Source organism: Mastigoproctus giganteus, chromosome 13 (assembly GCF_048544385.1).
Source record: "Mastigoproctus giganteus isolate SK-2022 chromosome 13, ASM4854438v1, whole genome shotgun sequence".
In the NCBI taxonomy this organism is placed as follows: domain Eukaryota; kingdom Metazoa; phylum Arthropoda; class Arachnida; order Uropygi; family Thelyphonidae; genus Mastigoproctus; species Mastigoproctus giganteus.
In genome coordinates, this window is record NC_143587.1 from 163392074 (window position 1) to 163409239 (window position 17166).

General features: G+C 37.2%; 1 protein-coding gene across 2 annotated transcripts in view; it reads left to right on the top strand.

Moving 5' to 3' along the window:
- Window positions 1-17166, top strand: part of LOC150076569 (helicase ARIP4) — a 566013-nt gene that overhangs the window by 158320 nt on the left and 390527 nt on the right. For both annotated transcript variants that reach the window (XM_090388127.1, XM_090388128.1), the window contains one exon: window positions 4772-5160. In XM_090388127.1, coding sequence (XP_090244253.1) covers window positions 4772-5160 — 389 coding nt within the window. The remainder of the gene's footprint in view (window positions 1-4771; window positions 5161-17166) is intronic.

Below are 17166 nucleotides of genomic sequence, written 5' to 3' on the forward strand. Positions count from 1 at the left end.
TCCCTTTACCCTGATGGCAGTTACATCTTTGAGTAAATTCCACATCAGCACACTGTGATCATTGCCACCTAGTGTTTCCTTTATCTGTGGATTCTTGATGCATGAAGAATCACTGCTGATAATTAGATCAAGAGTATTACTTCCTCTACTTGCATCTTGAACATGCTGCTGTATAAAACAATCATCAATCATACAAATCTTTTTTATTATTTACTGGCCCACTCTATTTCTTTGTACAGCTGTTCATTGTACTCACCAGAGTCATTAGGCCTATAACACACTCCTGCTGTCAATTTTTATTTCCCAGTGCTTATTTCACACCAAACTGACTCAACATTTCACTGGACACCCATGTTAAATGGATGCACTTCCTTAGATTTTGTTTCTTAACCAACAGCATAATCCCTCTTCCCCTCCTATTCTGTTTATCCTTTCTGTACACATTGTATTCTTCATTTCTTATATCTGTGTGACACCACGTCTCTGATATCCCCACAGTTTCTCCCTGTGATGTTTTGACCGGCACCTCAAATTCGTCAAATTTATTTACTAATCTCCTAGCATTAGTGTATATGCAAGTATACATGCACCTGTTCTTACTCTTAGTTACGTTAACTGAGCCCATGTATTTATTTGTTTTCCAGACTGCTGCTCATTCCAATAGAAGCAGTGCAAGAATTGCTTTCACCTCTGCTTGCGGCTATTGTTAATCCATTAATCTGTGTATCCCCCCCCCCAAGCTAGCAGTTTACTGACCCATCTAACACTACCTCTATAGTAACAGCAAATATCCTTGCACCCTTTCTATTTAAGTGTAGCCCATCCCTGTAAAAGCAGTCTCTCCTGTTAGCTAGCAAAGGCCACGCTGAGAAAAATTCTACTCCACGAGCCTTGCACAATCTCTCCAGGACCGAAATTGATAAGGCTCTCATCATATACTCCCTCCTGTTGTTTCTGTGCAGAATTGCAGACACTCTAATTCAACTCTAACTCCCAACTTTTTTCAACATTGACCTGTACTTGTTAAGTAAGTCTGCAGATCTTCTATGGTTAATGTTATTTGTGGCGACGTGTATAACAATATCACTTTTTGTGCCCTTAAAAGATGATGTCTGCTCTACAACATCATCGACTTTTACCCGTGGCAGACATACCTTTGTGCTATTCCATCTATCCTTTTTGAACAATATATTTCCTGTTTCCTCTGACAGTTGAGCCACCAACAATAAATAGCTCCTGTGAGACCAGCACACTCTGCCCTGAAGACTGTCCTTGTGTTACCTGATGCACGAGACTGAGCTCTGGTGTCAAGTTGGGCAGCTTAGAGTTTGATTTCCTCCCATTTTAATTCCTTCAGGGGCATCTACCTCAAACTCATGGATGCCCACCAGAATGCTGAGTTGGCACCTAATTTCTTCACACCCTCTGTACACAAAGACATCCCCCCTTTGCTAGATCATGTCCTGTTCCAGAAATGTCCACAAACATTTCATATTTTGTACATTTTTTTAGACTGTGATGCATTGGAGAGTTCCCCCCTTTGGTTTTCCCCCAAGCCACAGTATTTACCCTACTTTGTGCTCATTGCTTTGCTGCTCTAGTCTGGGGCATGATTTCTGTTTAAATACAGTTTAATTTACAGTGAAAATGAATAAGATTAATAAATTTAATTGATAATTGACAATACTGCGCTAAGCTAACAGATTTCTAATAGAGTGCTACGTATTACGCTATTTAGTTTTACGTTATACCTTATGCCAGTGGTTTTCAACCGGGATGCCGCAGCATCTTAGGGTGCTGCAACAACACTCCAGGAGTGCCATGTAATTTATGTTTAAGTTACTTAAACTTATTTTTTTTAATTTATATATTTATTTCATTATAAAAAGGTGCAGAATATCTTTTTAATTTTGCAGTAACCTATAATTGTTGTTTATTTAATTAATTGTTGTATACCCCTATACAAAGAATAAAATTAATACATATATATATTTATAACCTGTATTATGAATTGTAATTTTGTTTATAGGCTATATTTGTAATAACTATAATGTAACATATTTTTTAATATCTCTCTCTCTCTCTCTCTCACACACACACACACACACACACACACACACACACACACACACACACACACACACACACACACACACACACACACACACACACACACACACACACACACACACAAATTAGATCTAAAGGCAGAAAATGGAGTAGGGGTGCCACAAAATACAATAAATTACTTAAAAGTGCCGTTATTAAAAAAAAGGTAAAAAAACCACTGCCTTATGCTATCTAGTTCAAGATGTATGTTATGCTATTCCGTATCGATCTAATATACTATAACAATGGCTGAACGGTACAAGATTCTACAGATTCTACAATACAATAAAATACAAGATTCTACAGATACTAAAAGGTAACCTACAAAATCTCTATCTAAATTAAAATAAACCAAAGAGAGTGACTAGGACTCTAAAGCTACTTTTAGAAAATAATTTAATATGACAATTAAGTCAATAAAATGGCAAAAATATATGAAAAACTTAGTGTTTGCTGGAGCTGCAAAATATTTTTCAACACATGGATAACCTCTTAGAGAGATTTTATGCCAGGCAAGATTGAAAAGAGGATATTCCAAATTACTGAGTCTTTGACAGGGAGTATGAGAGTGGACATATGTACAAGTACCAACTTTGAAGCAAAAGAAATTATGCAGTGAATAATTAGGCAACTGAGATGAGCAGTTGCAGCAACTGATAATTAAGATTCTTTCAGAAAAGTAAGTGGTGCTTGGCAGACTGCAGATGGAAATGGACATTATTGAGATTGGAACTAAACTACATATATTTGTGAAATGAATGAGGAAATTTGGGGGTGGGAACAAACTTAACTGCAAAAAGATTTTTGCAGTTAAGTTTGTTCTAGTAGTTTGATTATTCATGTTGTGTGAAGCAATGAACTTTTTGGATGTGACATACATGCAACAGGAAAATACCCAGCTCCTTGACAATGTGGCCTCGACAATGCCCCACACACACACACATGCACTGATAAAACCAGTCACTCCAGTCAATGTCTGGCAGAGTAGAGGCAGTAAGATTATACAATAGCTCATCCAGATGCCTCCTAGAGAGTTACCAATAGGTTTGGTCCAGTGGACCGTCTAGTGGCTGGCCTTCGAACACCATTTTAGTGCTGTACTTTCAAAATGTAAGGAAGATTGGATTTTACTGTGATGCCCACCATAATACTGAATGACGGAAGAAATGGAGTTACCAGTACTTTGCTCTGGAGACTAAACATGGGTTTCACCACTTCAAACCTCCAGTAAGCAGAGTCTTGCATTGCATTAGTTGATGAATCATCTACCACCTGGTATTGCCTAGTAACACAGAGGGGCAGCAGCATTCCTCTGCATGATGTAGAAACCACACCTGTGTTAACATCTGTTACCATACATTAGCTTGACTGCAAGCTACTAACATCATTGATTTGTGTGATAAGGTCACACAACATGTTGCCTGCAACATATATTAGCAGTTACCTTTTCACCACACTTTTTGCTTGTTCTACTACATAGAGACATCAAAAAGCAGAACAGCTTTCAGCAACCACAGGAGACCCAGAATGATAATCAACAGGCCAGATAACAATAGCAGATAGCATGTTTAGCCAATGTCTGGATCCTGATAAAGGACCCTTAACTTACAGTATACGAGGAACCTGCATACTACGCCTTCTGGGATGGACAGATATAATAATAGATATATCACCATTACAAATAAAATTTTTCTGAACTAAAGGACTTCAGTGCATGTTGTTCCAAAGAAAGCGTCCATACTGGATAGGAATAATGGGCGGCCTGGCTATCTCCTAGCGGTGTGTGTGGGCAGTGTCTGTTGACAGCGTCAAATGACAGGACATAACAATAGAACCCAACATAATACTACACATTCAACACAGAACACTCCTGGCATTTACAGTAGTACTGTATTTCTTCACAGAGTACATATGGTGCAGAAGTGGGAAACCACAGGTGGTGCCTGACCCTAACACTATGCACTATGCTATGCACTGTATATGATACTCCTGGATTCTAGAGTCTGCCAGATTCAAGATGTGTAGACATAGGAGAACATCTCACTAGATCTATTACAGCTACTTAAATACAAACATGAACCAGGACAGCTGCCATTCAGCTTCAGCAACCTCACCAGAGTACACAGGACCCTAAATCTAACCATTGACAATAATAAGGTTGACATGGGTGGGTGGGTGGGGATCATCCTTCTAGATTTAGTTAACTTTAGCTGAACAAACAGGATAGCAATTCTCATTTTATATAAAAGGAATTCAAGTAACCTTTCTTGGGAAGGTAATAAGGTAATAGTGATTTTTCTATCTTTGTTTAGTAAGGGCCTTTGTTTACCTATATGTTGCATTCCATCCAGTTAATAAATGGGATGGAGTGCAATATCTGTGTATTGTACTCTGTCCCTTTTATTAATGAAGTAAAGTTTTATTTGAACAGTGTTTGAATATATATATGTAATAAACAAAATCATTGCTTAAATGTTTATTTTAAATTCTTATTTGTTTATGGCTTTATTTGTCTGTAGAAAAATGTATTTCAAAGTGATAGTTTGCTTAGATTAGAAGTGCTTGGTTTTTTATATTTCATAAATTTCAAGCTGAATTAATATGTACAATTTTTTTCCTCTTTTTTTTAATATTGACAAAGACATTTAATATCTTTATATAGAGATATTAAACCTGAAGAAGAACTTGATGCTGTAACATTAGCAGCTCAAAAGGAAGAACAAGAAAGAATAAAAAGGATTCAAGAAAGTCATCTTAGGGCACTTCAGGAAAGACTTTTAGAAATTGAAAGAGAAAAACAAATGTTAGAACAAGTACTGTCTCCCCATCTTTTTGTTTCTCAAACCTCTCCATCTCAGCCACCACTGCCACCCCCACCACCTCCGCCGCCGCCACAGCAGTATTTTCAACAACAGTATCAGCAGCCTTACTCAAGGTATACCGTACATAGCATGTCGTCCGTGTCAAAGAGATCTGATGAAGTCATTCTTCTAGAGAGCAGTGATGATGAAAATGCTCCAACTGCTCCATCAGAGATTCCACAGAAGAGAGGTAATAATGAATTTTTCATTTCATTAATAAGCTAAAGGCATTCTGCCCAATGGGAAAATTCCCAAGGCTAGTGAAAAAGCAGGCTGCGTTATAAATTAATTAAATTTTTAATTTATATATGATTTTGGCAATTCAGAACTTTCCTCTTAAATTTCAAATGTGTGCTGGGAATGATAGCAAAATTCCACAATAGATGCTAAAAATTGTCCACCTTCAGTCCATATGTATATTGTAGTTTTAAATGTTTTTCACCAACCTTATGTAGAAATAAAACACAAAGAAAACGAAAACTGGAATCTTGATAACTATGTATTTATAATAAGTTATATTTGTCTGTATTTACAATAAATTATATTTAACTTTACAACTAAAATATATGAAATATACATATAAAATATACATTAAAATATACTGGTTTAAGAACAATAAAATACATTAAAATATACTAAATTAAAATCGATAAAACCAAAGCTTTGGAAGGCTCCTGCCTTCTTCTTCAGCGGTATTTTCTTTGTTCTGTGGTGCATCTTTAAATACCAGCAGGTTCACTGTACTTATCACGTGTTTCATTCCCACGTGTTCCGTTCTCTTGTGTTACGGAATCGGAAGCACACTAAGGCAATAAGAAGTGCGGACTATGGTAAGTCCGCCGTGGCCGAGCATTTTTGGGAGAAGCAGCACCACATCTCCCCGGACGAGGCTATCATCACCGATCGGGCGAATAAGTTCTGGGACCGGAAGTGGCTTGAGAGTTTGTGGATCTGTTCCACAGTGAACATTAATAGAGATAGAGGAATGCGGATCCATCCCCTCTTTGAGGCTACTATCCTCAGAAGGGATGAACGGTTCCACATGACCCACTCTCGAGCCACTTCCGATTCCGTAACACAAGAGAATGGAACACGTGGGATGAAACACGTGATGAGTACCGTGAACCTGCTGGTATTTAAAGACGCACCGCAGAACAAAGAAATTACCACTGAAGAAGAAGGCAGGAGCCTTCGAAAGCTTTGGTTTTATCGATTTTAATTTAGTATATTTTAATGTATTTTATTGTTCTTAACCCAGTATATTTTAATGTATATTTTATATGTATATTTCATATATTTTAGTTGTAAAGTTAAATATAATTTATTGTAAATACAGACAAATATAACTTATTATAAATACATAGTTATCAAGATTCCAGTTTTCGTTTTCTTTGTGTTTTATTTCTACATAAGGTTGGTGAAAAACATTTAAAACTACAATATGAACATACCCAACCTCAGAGGCCTGTTTGAAGAGTCCATATGTATATCTCCCATCCTCACACTGGTGATTCCTTCAGTCGGTGAAGCTGCTGTATGATATGGCTCATCAGCATGGCAAAGTCTCCAGAGTAACTCATGATGAAATGGCACTTCAATCTATATATCATAGTCCTGGGTATCATTTACTTTAAGGGTTACTGCAAGTAGAGTCTAACTGATTTCGGTTGAAAGGACCGTAAGACCATGACTGGCTGTTTATGATCAAACTACTGCCCAAGTATTATTCTTATATTTTAAGGCCCTTCCTTCCATAACTTGGAGCTTCCAATCTTTAGTTACTTGATATGTATCAGAACTATGTGTTATGTGCTCAGTTTGCACCAAGTGCATTGTTTACTTTTAGTACGGTTATTATGAATTTCTCTTCCAGTTCCCTTTTGTTCATAATATAATCGCTCAATCTCCAGGTAATAATTGATAAAATTCTGTTACTGACCGGAAGTTAAGTGTGCATGTGCGTGCATGTGTTCGCACACATGCAGATTACACCAGGTGCATTGTTTACTTTTAACATGATTATTGTGAATTTTTCTTTCAGTTCCCTTTTATTCATCATGTAATAATTGATAAAATTCCATTACTGAGATTATATAATAAATGCTCTAAAAACTTCAATGTGGATGCAAAATATTTATTCAGTTTATCAGAAACTTGTATAGGATATCATTATTTATCAAGTGAATCAATATGGTTCACCTGTTTCCTTTTTTTGGTTACATAAGAATTCTTACAAAGAATTATGTATTTTACATAAGAATGCTTTGCTGCCAGAAAGTTAGCAAAGAATTGTGCATTCAGCCAAGGACTTCTCATAATCTGTATTACGAGTAGCATGGCTAGTTCCCTGAGTAGCTTGATTATGGACTAATTTTTGTTGATGTAGGATTCTATTTCATGACAGTTTTTAATAATCACTTGCATTGTCTTCTCTGCACGAAATTCACTATCTAACATCCATTTTGGTTTAAGGATTGAACAAATCTCTGTTGGTAATAAATAGCTCAGTAGCGATCACTTTCTGGAACACACCCAGTTTTGAATTTGTATTTGTTTTTTTAACAAATAGAGTTATATGTATTTTTATATGTATAAAATTATATATATAATTATAGGTACAATATAATTTAAATTTAAAAGATCATTAAGACAATTGTAATCACTTTTTTGAAAACTAATTCCATTTACTTTGACACTAGTTATTTCTTTGAATAAATCCATATGGATACTACAATCTCTGCTGTCTGGTATTTCCCCTTCCTGTTATTAGTATTAGCCATAGCAGGAAAGTCACAGGATTTTGCTTCACCATCCAAAAAATAAAAAAAAAAAAAACTACCTATGTCTTTCCCTCTTTACGTAGGTCCAGCTGACCTTTGATTTTTCCCAAGCTGTCAGCCTCAGTTACCCATGAAGGAAACTTATTCCACTTATTCAACGTGCTGACTAAAAGAACACCTGAAATCCAATCAAAACCTCATTTTCTGTAATTCAAATCTATGGCCCCTAGTTCTAGGATCAAAATTTGCCTTCATTCATGCTATTATCCCCTTCTGAGTGGCTCTTTACCATTTAGCCCTGTAGTCTACATATTCAACTCTTTCCTCATACAAGCAACCTTTTGCAGTGGGTTTCCTCTGTTTGGATGTCTTCAAAAATGCTCTTTTTGAAAATTAGGAGATTATTTTGATATTTTGAAGATCGTTTTCTAGATTAGGCCCCCATACATTTTTTTTTTTTAATGAAAACCTTTAATACAAAAAAGTATTAAAACAGGTTGAATGCTGGGAACACAAGATACTTGTTAATATTTGACTGGAATTTCTTTAGATTGTAATTTTTGGATGCATCGTTTGCATTCATTTGGAAGAGAGGGATGGAATTACAGGTATTAATTCAGAACAGTGTCCATGGAAGTATCTATAGGAAAAGCATTCAGCAAAAACTGAATGTTCAGTGAGACAGTGAGTGGAGAGAGAGAGATTTTGCAAATGATGGGTCATTAATTAACCTGACTGCCCCTGTTTGAATCGTGTCAAGAAACAGTTTGGGATTTGTACAGAGTGAGTAGTTATTTAGAAGAAATGTAATGCTGAGAGCAAAAAAGAAAACCCAGTTTTTTTTTTTTTTTTTGCCAAGAAAGATTTGAAGTCAGGATGGATAATCCCCAATAGAGTTATGTGATCTTATCTGAAAATGTGAGTATCATCAAAGATGAGCATAGGTATAGTACCCATTTTGCAAGAAGAGGACTGAGTTGTAGAACTGGGGATAAATAAGTTTTATTCTTCCAATTGGAGAATTACCTGGACATCAACATTTAAGGAATTATATTCAAGAAGTTGAAGAAAGGTCATTTGTGCAGAGCAAGGTTTTTCAAACTGGAAGGTAGAATGTAATGTGCTATCATCAACAAAATGGTAGATAGGAATTCCAGTCGATGGAAGAAGGTCATTAATACACAAGACATAAAGGGTAGAGGAGAGCACTGAACCATGAGAAACGCCAGCATTAGTGGAGAAGTTAGAAGACAGAGTGCTGTCTACTGTCACCCGCAGCGAACAGTCAGAGAGAAATGGATACCTAATTGCAATAAACAATTGGCAGGTAATAAGATGGAGCTTGCTGTCTTGTGCCTTGTTGCCTATAAAACCAAACATAATCAAAAGTTTTAGGAATGTCAAGAGCAACTGCTTGAATTTTTACAAATTTTTCCATTGAATTTGTCCAAAGATGAGTAACATAGGCTATTATACACTGGTGGATCAATGCTGATGGAATTCATATTGGTGATCATTGATCGATGGAAAATTTCAAGATAGTTTAAGAGTTGGCAGTTGATGGATTTCTCTATTACTCTGGAAAGAGCAATTGTATGATAATGGAAGGGAGAGATTCCTCTTTTTAGAAACTAGCTGGATAAGCAAATTTACAAGCAGAAAACAAACACCAGTAATAAGAATGCATAAAAAGCTGACACAGAAGTAGTAAGGTCAGAAGTACAAGTTTTGAGAGAAATTTAAGAATTTTCAGACCTGGAGTATCAAGATTGTTCAGAATTCTTCTAAATATTCTTTTAGAAACCCTTTATGTCAATTAGAAATTATGGGAGTGACTTTGAAAAATATATAATTAATGATATTGAAATGTCATAAGATTATTGTGAGAAAAAATCATGTGAAAAAAATGAGTGCAATGAACTATTCAGGCTAATTATGAGAGCATCACTGAACTCAGGGGCGATTCTGTTGGATTGGAAAATTGCCAATATATCTCCAGTACACAAGGGCGGTTCTAAGAGTGAAGCAGGAAATTACCGATGAGTCAGTCTTACTTCAGTAGTAGGGAAAATCATGGAGGCAATGGACAAGGGTGGAATTCAGGATCATTTAGATAGAAATGGAATTCTGAAGGATACTCAGCATGGTTTTGTAAAGGGAAAATCAAGTTTAACTAATCTGGTTAGCTATTTTAACAGGGTCACTCATGAACTGGATTTAGGGAATTATTTTGACATTGTTTATTTGGATTTCAGCAAAGCATTTGACTCAACCCCACATGTACAGTTACTTTATAAGCTGAAACAGGTTGGAGTCACAGGGAAAATCCTTAGATGGATGACAGGATGGCTTCAGGGCACGAGGTTTTGATAAATGGTTATTCCTCAGATTGGGTTAATGTAAGAAGTGGGGTTTCCCAAGGATCAGTATTGGGACCACCGTTGTTTTTGATTTTCTAAAATGATATTGATGAAGGGATAGAAGGCAGGATGTCTAAATTTGCAAATGATGTAAAGATTAGTAGACTAGTTGATGATGACTGCCGAGCAGAGCTTCTTCAGAATGATCTTGGTCCTTGTGATTGTCACAGACATTCTCTCAGATATGCCAGACAAGCTGTACTTGCTACCTGGGAGTCTAAAACACTGATGGAACTGATATTCACGTGACACTCAAATCAAGTGGACCCAATTTCGGCAAAGTCTGGATGGTCTGTGACAGCCAAATCCTCTGCTTGCACATTCACGATAGTGGGACTGTTACTAATCCTGGCGCTTCTTGATTAGACCGGGGTTCGAGCCCGTCACCACCAAATACGGAGGATGCGGAAAGGTCAGGGAATGACCACCGCATATCCCCGGAGCAATATGGCCTTAGTTGCTAATGCTCCTAAAAACCAAATAACAACAACAACAACTAATCCTGGCAAACCTCCATGCACAAGTACATGGTGGGTGACCACCCAGGTGTGAACCAATGTAAGCAGGGGTCGAGGTGTGGCACCCCACACCAAATGGAGGAATGCCACCCCTCTATGTTAGTAGGCAGTACTAGGTGGTAGATGACTCTCATCAACTGGTGCAATACCACCACTTTGCTTTTTGGAAGTTTGAAGTGGTGGAACCCACGTTTAGTCTCTAGAGCTAAGTTCCGTTCAACCCTTCCCTATCTCTTCCATCATGCAGTATGATTGATGACTTTTGAGGTTATGATGAACATCGTGGCGAGATCCAATATTCTTTACATTTCGAAGGTACAACTCTAAAACGGTGTTCGCAGACCAGCCGCTACTCTGCCAGATAGTGACTGGAGGAAGTCCGAGTAGTGTGTATGCGGGGAGCATTGTCGAGGCCACGTTATGTCAAGGATCTGGGTATATTCTTACCATGTGTACGCCATATCCAAAAATTTCATTACTTCATGCAGCATGTCCCACCCACTTTTTCTTACTATTGAATACACCATGAATTGTCAAACTAATAGAGCAAGCTTATCTGTGAAAAGATCTAAACCTCCTAATTCATTTCACAAATATACGTGGTCTCAATTCTAATCTCAACGATGTCCATTTCCACTTGCAGTCTGCCAAACCCCATGTACTTTTTCTGACAGAATCTCAGTTATCGGTTGATTCAACTACTGCTCATCTCAGATGCCCAAATTATTCGCTGTATGATTCCTTTTGCCTCAAAGATGGTACTTGTTCCTATGTCCATTCTGATATTCCCTGTCAGAGACTTGGCAATTTGGAATCTCCTCTCTCAGATCTTCTCTAGCTTAAAATCTCTCTACCTCATTGTGTCAAATTCATCTGTTGTCTTGCAACAATCTACCATTCTCCCAGCTCCACTAATCACTTGGAGCTCTTTGACATCCTCTCTTTGCAACTTGACTTTCTCCAGTCCAACTTTCCTAACGGTGAGGTAATTTTCCTTGGTGATTTTAAAGTTCACAACTCCAGCTGGCTTCCGTTTTCTAGTCACACCGACCCAGCTGGTCGAGATGCTGAGGCTTTTGCAATTACTAATGACCCTGCACAGATTGTTCATTTACCTACAAGAATACCAGACAATCCTAATCATACAGCCAACACGCTTGATCTTTTTCTCACAAACAACCCTTCTAAGTATACGGTTGAAGTGAGAGGTCCTTTAGGCACTTCAGATCACAACTGTTGTTTGGCATTACAAGAATGCAAAATGGGATGACCTGCGAGATTTCTTTTCCTTGGTCGGATTACTGTTTCAAAACTTCTGATGTCAATGTTTGCTCAGATCGTGTGAGTGAAATTATTCTTGCAAGAATGGAATACTTTATCTCACACTCCACTTTAAAATCTCGTCCTTTATCTAAACCTTGGTTTTCCAATAAATATGCTAAGGCTGTTCAAGAGAAGAATGCTACATATCGTAATTGTCTTGTTTCTAATTCTCCAGTTTCGTTTCTGCCTACACCAAAACTCACAACAATTGTAAAGCAGTTATTAATCAGTCCAAACTAGATTTTGAAAGGCTAAGAGTAGAAAACTTGCTTCTTGCCCTAATGGTAGAGGAGCATTCTAGTCCCTGCCAAAGCTATTGGCCGCAACTTTTGCCCATCTCTGCTCCCACCTCTGTCCGAACCAGATGGTTCTGTTGTCACTTCAGCCAAGGATAAAGCTGACCTGCTAACATCCCATTTTTCTTCCAACTCATATATTAATGATCTTGGTAAAACACCTCCCACCATTCCCAACACGCTGCATTCAATGCCTTCTGTGGTCTTCCGTCAAAAGGATGTCAGAAGGATTTTGACGAATCTTGATGCTAAGAAAGCTCCGGGTCCCGATGGTATTTCTCCACTTATTCTCAAAACTTGTGCTCCTGAACTTACTCCTATTCTTTGCCGCCTTTTTTCACTTTCTTATTCCAAAGGTGTTTTTCCTTCTGCTTGGAAATTTGCTCATATCCAGCCAGTTCCTAAAAAAGGGTGACAAATCCCTCCCATCCAGTTATCTTCCCATTGCGATTACTTCTACTCTTTCTAAAGTAATGGAGAAATCGATTAATCGCCAACTCTTAAACTACCTAGAAACCTTCCGTCTGATCAACGATCGCCAGTATGGATTCCGTCAGTGTCGATCCACTGGTGATGTTCTGGCTTATGTTACCCATTTATGGACTAATTCAATGGAAAGGTTCGGTGAAACACAAGTAGTTGCTCTTGTCATCTCAAAGGCTTTCGATCATGTTTGGCATAAAGGTCTTCTAAACAAGCTTCCATCTTATGGTTTGCCAACTGTTTTTAGTGATTGGTTACCCAGTTTTCTCTCTGATCGCTCACTGAGGGTGATGGTAGATGGCTCTCTGTCTTCTAACTTCTCCACTAATGCCGGTGTCCCCCACTCTTTTCCTCTTGTATATTAATGACCTTCTTCCATTGACTGGAAATCCTATCCATAGTTTTGCCGATGATGGCACATTGCATTCCACTTTCCATTTTGAGAAACCTTGTCCTGCTCAATCAGCTTCAACTTCTCGAAAATCTGCTTCCAATTCCTTAAATGCTGATTTTCAGGTAATTCTCCAGTGGGGCAAAGACAACTTAGTTGATTTCAACGCTTCTGAAACTCAGTCTTGTCTTATATCTCACAAAAAGTATTCTTCTGCTCCTATGCTTATCTTTAGTGACACTCCGATTTCTAGGCAAAATGATATATCTCTTTTGGGGAGTACCCTGACTTCTAATCTCTCTTGGCACAAGCACATTACAAATATTGCTTCCTCTGTATCTAAAAAACTTGGTTTTCTCTTTCGCTCTCGGCATTACTTTTTTTCCAAACAGCTGTTCACTCTGTATAAATCGCAAATCTGCCCTGCCATGAAATATTGTTCCCATATCTGGGGTGGTGCCCCCAATACCTCTCTCAGGCTTCTTGATTCCATTCAGAAGAGGGCAGTTATGTTAATGATTCATCTCTAACAGAGTCTCTCCACTCGCTGTCTCATAGATGTACTGTTTCTGCTGCATGCCTCTTCTACAGATACTTCCATGGGCACTGTTCTTCTGAATTGGCTTCTATAATTCCCGCTCTCTCTTTCAAAACAATCCGAACACGTGCCCCGCCGGCCAACATCCATTTACTGTCCAACTTCAAACTCACAGAACCAAGTTTTCATCTTCCTCGTTCCAGAAAACTGCCGTTTTCTGGAACAACCTTCCTTCATACATATTTCCTGAAAATTACAATCTACAGAAGTTCAAGTCCAATGTCAACAAATATCTTCTTTCGTCTTTTGAACCTCCAACCCAAGCACGGTACTAAGTACTATAGGTTCTAATACTTCTCGTGTTTGGGGTTTACATAAAAAAAAAAAAAAAAAAAACTTAATTTTTGATGTGATCGACATTTTTTCCTTCAAAATGTGCCGCGATCTACTATCTCAAGAAGTCCATTGCACATGGTTAAAAATGTTAATCTACACATTGAAAAATGTTGTTCATAAATTTTAAAATTAAATACAATCCGGAATTCTTATTTTAAATTCATACATATTTAAATTTTTAATTTATGTGAAGTTTGTGTCTTAATATTATCCGCCAAGCTTTCAAAATCGGTGATATACTGTGATAAGCCCAACTGTAAAGAATCTTCTGTATTCAAGTCCTTTAGAGTAGAGCGATTCTTTGTCTTTTTTTTCTTCTTTTGTTTCAGATATGTAAAGGTCAGTTCACATAGATATGTGGAACCAAAACAAGAATTTAAAAATTCACTGCATTTTTTTACAGTACTTTTCTCGGCAAAGTTATTTCCAAAAGTCTTTTTCTGATGACCTGACTTTTAGGAAGATATCGTTTCGCAATGTAATAATTTCATTTTCAAGTAATATTTTCTCTGTGTGAAAAATCTGTGATTTTTTTCTGCAATTTGTTTCATATTTTAGTCGACCTTAAATGGAGAAGAAATATATTGAACAATGTTTTCAATTGTTTTAAAATCACTGAATCTGATTTCAAAATCATCCACAACTTTCTCAATTTCAGAAACATATTTCTCACTATTAAATTCAAAAATAGGATTATTTTGCAAATGATTTTGCATATTTGCAAATGGTCGTTTTTTTTCTTTGAGATCCTTAGCCATTGCCAAAAGTTGATAATTTATATACAGAAATACTACTAATCGTGTCACCCACATTTTTATTTTTTTCCTTGTATTTCCAAATTCATATCACTTAATTTACTGGTAAAATCTGCCAAAAAAGCCAATTAACACAACCACTCTGTGTCTTGTAGCTGCTGATAATCATCTCCACTTTGATCTACAAATTTTTTAATTTCATACAGCAAATTTCGAAATCTGTAGAAATTTACTCTGACACAGCCACTTCACATCTGTGTTTAATATCAGATCTGGTTCATTTTCATCGAGGTGCATTTTGAACAGTCTCCTTTTAAGATATTATCCTCTGATGGAATTCACGATTTTGAAAGCTGTGTCCATAACACTTTTAGTATTTAATCTTTTGCTGGCTAAAACTTGTTGGTGGATGATACAGTGGTAACTCAAAAAATCTGGGAATTCATCATCCTTTTGGCACAATGCGATGAATCCATTAAGATGCCCATTCATTGCTTTAGCTCCATCTGTTATTATTGATATGAGCTTAAATTGTGTTAATTTAAATTTTTCAATAGAATTTTTGAATGCGTTAAATATATCAAGACCTCTAGTTTTTCTTTTAACGAAATCATACCCAGCAGTTCTTCTCTAGTGGCAGAATCATCGAAAACCATACGAATGAAAACGAGCAGTTGAGCTATATCTGACGTCTGTTGTAAAGAAAAGGACACACAATTAGCAGTATGAGCACGCAATTGTTCACTTATACTTTTACTCATTTTTTTCAATGCATCACATCGCAGTATTTTAAGATAATTGTAGCTCTTGAAGGGCACTTTTAATTCCATTTTCGCTCTTAAAATTTTCAAAAAGAGAATCTGTTGTTTCTAAAGATGCGTCTTTGATGAATTGACTATCAGAAAATGGTTTGCACTTTTTTGCAAGAAATTACTCACGTTAAATGATGCTACAGTTACTGCTTTAGATTGTAAATTAGGTGTCACAAAGAAATTTTGTTCTGCGAATAATCTGGATTTAAGTTCTTTTAATTTATTTTTTCTAAAGTCAGCGGTTAGGCGAAAAATGTGATTGGTATTTACCATGGAACGCTTAGAAGTACTTTCTAAAAATCCTTTTTTGGGTATAGCCACGGAAGCATTGCATATCAACAGCAACATTTTTCTTTTATCATTACAAAAAAAGTATTCTAGTTCACACTCTTGATAAAAATGATACATTTTACTCTTTTTCTTAGTATTCATTTTAAATTGAAGGATATTAAATTAACATATAAGCAATGTCCAGTTATTAATATTAAGTAAGCCAAATAAGAATTCGACATATAAGTTATGCTTTCCTCAACATAACTGCGTGAATTTTCACTAGACAAGCTTAGCAGCTGCGCGGTGACAAGAGTGGTTATGCGATTCAACAGATTTGTAATAAACATATTACAAATCCGTTGAACCACATAACCACTATAACCACTAAACACAATAAGTGCTGTGACTCAGGGGAGAACTGAGGGGGGGGGGGGGCAGTTGTCCTCTGAATCACAGTCTATTGAAATGCACTGCTTGTTTGATGTTTGTGGAGCAATCAGGAACGGGACATGATATTGCCAAGGGGAATGTCTTTGTGTGTGCACGATGTAAAGAGTGTGAGGAAATCAGGCACCAACTTGGCATTGTTATGGGCTTATATGACAGCTTGAAGGACAGACTGGATGCCCTCGAAGGATTTAAATTGAGGGGCCAATCAAGTTCTCAGTTGCCCACATCAATGCCAGAGCTTGCACTTGAACATCACGCTGGTTAACACTTGTTGGTGTTAACCAGCGTTAGTGTTAACATTAACAAGTGTTAACCAGTTAACACTTGTTAATGTTCACGCTGGCTAACACCAACGTGAACATCACACAACACAGCAGCAACCACCAAGGCAGAATGTGCTGGTCCCAAGGGAAAAAGTTGTTGTATGTGACTGTATAAACGGATAGATGGAACAGGATCAGGATAAATCTGCCAGGGGCAAAGGTTGATGATGTTTTAGAGCAGATATCATCTTTTAAGGCCCCAAAAGGTGATATAGTTGTACACATTGGCAATAATGATATTAAGAGTACGAGACCGGCAGAATTACTTAAAAAGTACAAGACAATGCTGAAAAAAAGCTGTGAGTTAGGGTTGAATTTGAAAGTGTCTGCAATTGTGCCCAGACACGATAGGAGGGAGTATATGATGAGAGCTTTGGCAATCAATTCGGCCCTGGAGAGATTGTGCAAGGCTCAAGGGGCAGAATTTTTCTCAGCCTG